The following is a 3,083-nucleotide window of genomic DNA, read 5'->3' as shown; positions in this document are numbered from 1 at the left end:
ATAATTTATTTGTAAAAATTTTAGAATAAAGAAGTTTTTCCCTTGCGATCATTTTTATTGTGTATTTCGAAGTGAACTATTTTGTGATTTTATTGTCATGAGATAGCCGCCATTTTTTTCAATAACGATTTTTCTTATATAACAGCAAGGTAATACTTTTAGTTCATGTTGAGAAAAATAAGCCCAGAACATAAGATTAAGACACTCTGAATGATACACAGACCAAATATTTTAGTTTCCATGTTTGTTTCTTTGGTGATTTTACATTTTCACAGGTTCTCTCTTTTTGTGTGTGTGTGTGTTTGAGAGGAGTGAACTAATCACATTCAATTCTTTTCTGCTTTTTTTCCCCTTTAAAGGTGATCACATTCATTGATTTAGCAGGGCATGAGCGTTATCTCAAAACAACAGTGTTTGGAATGACAGGGCATGCACCAGATTTTGCTATGTTGATGGTGAGTATGATGTACTCATTTACATTAGAAGTGTGTATCAGATTTTAAACCCGATAAGAATGAAACAGGTCATTTTGGTGATATCTCCTCTCTGGGATTTCGACGGTCTGGGTTTTTCTCCCATGTACTGATTTCTTTTTAGATTGAGGAACTGGAAAGAAAGTCAGGCTGAGGATATGGTTAGAACTAAGGAAAAAAATATTCTTACCCCTCATGAGAGATATTGTGACAAAGCAGGCAGGGAAGTCATGTGTGTTGTTGCAGGGACTGCTTATGTCTCCATAGTATTTATTAACAGAGCAAATGGGAGGTAAAATCATGCAACTGAGTTTGTTTCCTTTTCCCTTCTTTTCTTTCACCGAGTTACTCTGACAAATGCTCAGGGTTAAGTATTATTTACCAATGTGGGACAGTTTTGTTCCTTATTGTCATCAGAAGGCACTGCTCTGTCATAAGTTATATTGAATAGTTGTTTGTGCTATAGTCTTAATTTTTAGACCAATTCATACTGGAAAATGCTTGTTTCAGTGAGTGCTAGGAACTAATTGATGTTCTGTTTTCTGTTGTGACATGTTGTGTATCTTCAGATGTTGTTTGAATGCATTAAAACTGATTGTGACTTCCCATTTCTGTTGTCAATGGTCTTCTACGAGCTGTTCCCGTGCTCTAAAGTTGATCTCTAGTGAAGTGATGTTGCAGACCCCTCAGTGTTTCAGGAGAGGTTGACCTTTTTTCCTCCTTCCATTCTCTAGTTTTCCATAGTGGAGGTTTCTTTACAATTCTCTCATCTATTTTCTCAAGGGCTCTACTGTAATTAGATGAAAGCAGCAACTTTTCAGCAGTTGTCCCAGAGTGAGCGTTCTCTGTAACTATCTTCATTCAACAAGTCAAGCTGTAAAAGATGATAAAACTGTTCATCATCCCTGAATGTTAGCCTTGCTGTCATAGACTAGTGAAAGAGGAAAAGGAGGAAACAGAAAGAATAGTACCGTACTGGCCTTTAGACATGACAGCACAGAGCTTTTCTGGCCAGTGTTGGTTACATTGTCATGATCATGATCTGACGTAAGAGCAGATTTTTTTTTAGTTGAAAGGCTCATCAGCATCACACTTTTCTGTTGTCTTGCCTCAACCCAGAACAAGGCACAATCATTATTCACATTTCTATCCTTTTATTGATATTGAGTTCTTTTCATGATGGAAATGGTTTATTTTCTCACCACTTCCTTGGTTTTCTTTAATGTCTTTCTTATTTCTAATTATAAATCATGATTTACTCTGAATGGATGTGTCGAACACATTTTTCAACCCCTGATGCGTTGGAGGTATCTGATTTTGAATGTACTACTACTACTTAGTTCATTGTGAACTTTGTTTAGCATTTGTGTGTCTCTCAGACTCCTAGACAAGAAATTGTTCAATATCTGTAAAATATAACATCAGTATTATCATTGTTATGGGGGACTTTGTTTAATTTCCATTCACTGACACCTGTTCCCATCACTGAAAACCAAAAATTCAGGACCTGATGCTGCACAGACTAAACATTAGAAATTGATAAAAAAACTACATTGTGTTTCTATTTTCCCCTCAGATCGGAGCGAACGCTGGCGTGATTGGTATGACCAAAGAGCACTTGGGTTTGGCTCTGGCCCTGAATGTGCCGGTGTTTGTTGTGGTCACAAAAATCGACATGTGTCCTCCCAACGTGTTACAGGAGACTCTCAAGCTCCTCACCAGAATTCTCAAGTCTCCAGGCTGTCGCAAGATCCCAGTGTTAGTCCAGAACACTGATGATGTGGTTGTGACAGCTACCAACTTCACATCGGAAAGGTTAGTGCTAATAATTCTCCTTTGTTTTTAGCAGTCTCAGCACATATTTTTCAGCTCCTGGTCAAACCTCAGTTTTTTCCATTTTATTGATTTTTTTTTTCCTTTAATGTATACATGCATTTTATTTTTTAGAGACTTGATGCTGTGATATAATGCAGAGTTTTTACAAGGAGATGGCAGCAGATGAATTTTAAAACAAGCTTGTGTAATAATAATAATGCATGACATTTATATAGCGTTTAACCTCAAATAAGAACCAGCTCTAAATGCTCATGTATTCTTTAAATTAAGAAAAGGAAACGATTTCTGTGTCCCGCTGATTTCGCTATGCGCATGCTAAACTGTATTCTCTTTAATAAAATCTAAAAACAGAAATGACTTGTGCTGAGGATAAAGGCACTGGGGAAAAGATGGGTTGCAGATTGTGTTTAAAAAATTGGATTGCAGGTTGTTGTCTTTCTGCTAGTTAGCAGGGTTGGATTGATTTCGTTTAAAAAAAAATATTTTTATCAACTTGATTTTAAAAATAAAATTCTGTGATTTAAATCACTTAAAAAAAAATTATTCAGTTTTTACTTTTTTTGAAAATTCAGAATGCCTTGCCTTGGTTGTATAAAACAAATATATGGTTTAAAATACTAATATAATCATGCTTCAAAGTCTGCTTTTCCCCCCTGTCACTGTAAAATAATACCGTATTCAATTTACTTTTTTTCTTAATTGAAATTAGCATTTTTTTTAGACAAACACAGGCGCGCGCACACACACACACGCATGCACACACACACACACACA

General features: G+C 36.0%; 1 protein-coding gene across 1 annotated transcript in view; it reads left to right on the top strand.

The window, feature by feature from the left end:
• Window positions 1-3,083, top strand: part of LOC101846060 (GTP-binding protein 1) — a 21,551-nt gene that overhangs the window by 8,916 nt on the left and 9,552 nt on the right. Inside the window, exons 6-7 of the mRNA XM_013079504.2 lie at window positions 360-455; window positions 2,050-2,288. Coding sequence (XP_012934958.1) covers window positions 360-455; window positions 2,050-2,288 — 335 coding nt within the window. The remainder of the gene's footprint in view (window positions 1-359; window positions 456-2,049; window positions 2,289-3,083) is intronic.

The sequence above is a fragment of the Aplysia californica genome, unplaced genomic scaffold (genome assembly GCF_000002075.1).
Source record: "Aplysia californica isolate F4 #8 unplaced genomic scaffold, AplCal3.0 scaffold00054, whole genome shotgun sequence".
In the NCBI taxonomy this organism is placed as follows: Eukaryota; Metazoa; Mollusca; class Gastropoda; order Aplysiida; family Aplysiidae; genus Aplysia; species Aplysia californica.
The sequence above is the reverse complement of the archived record's forward strand: the minus strand, read 5'-3'. Positions and strand labels throughout refer to the sequence as shown.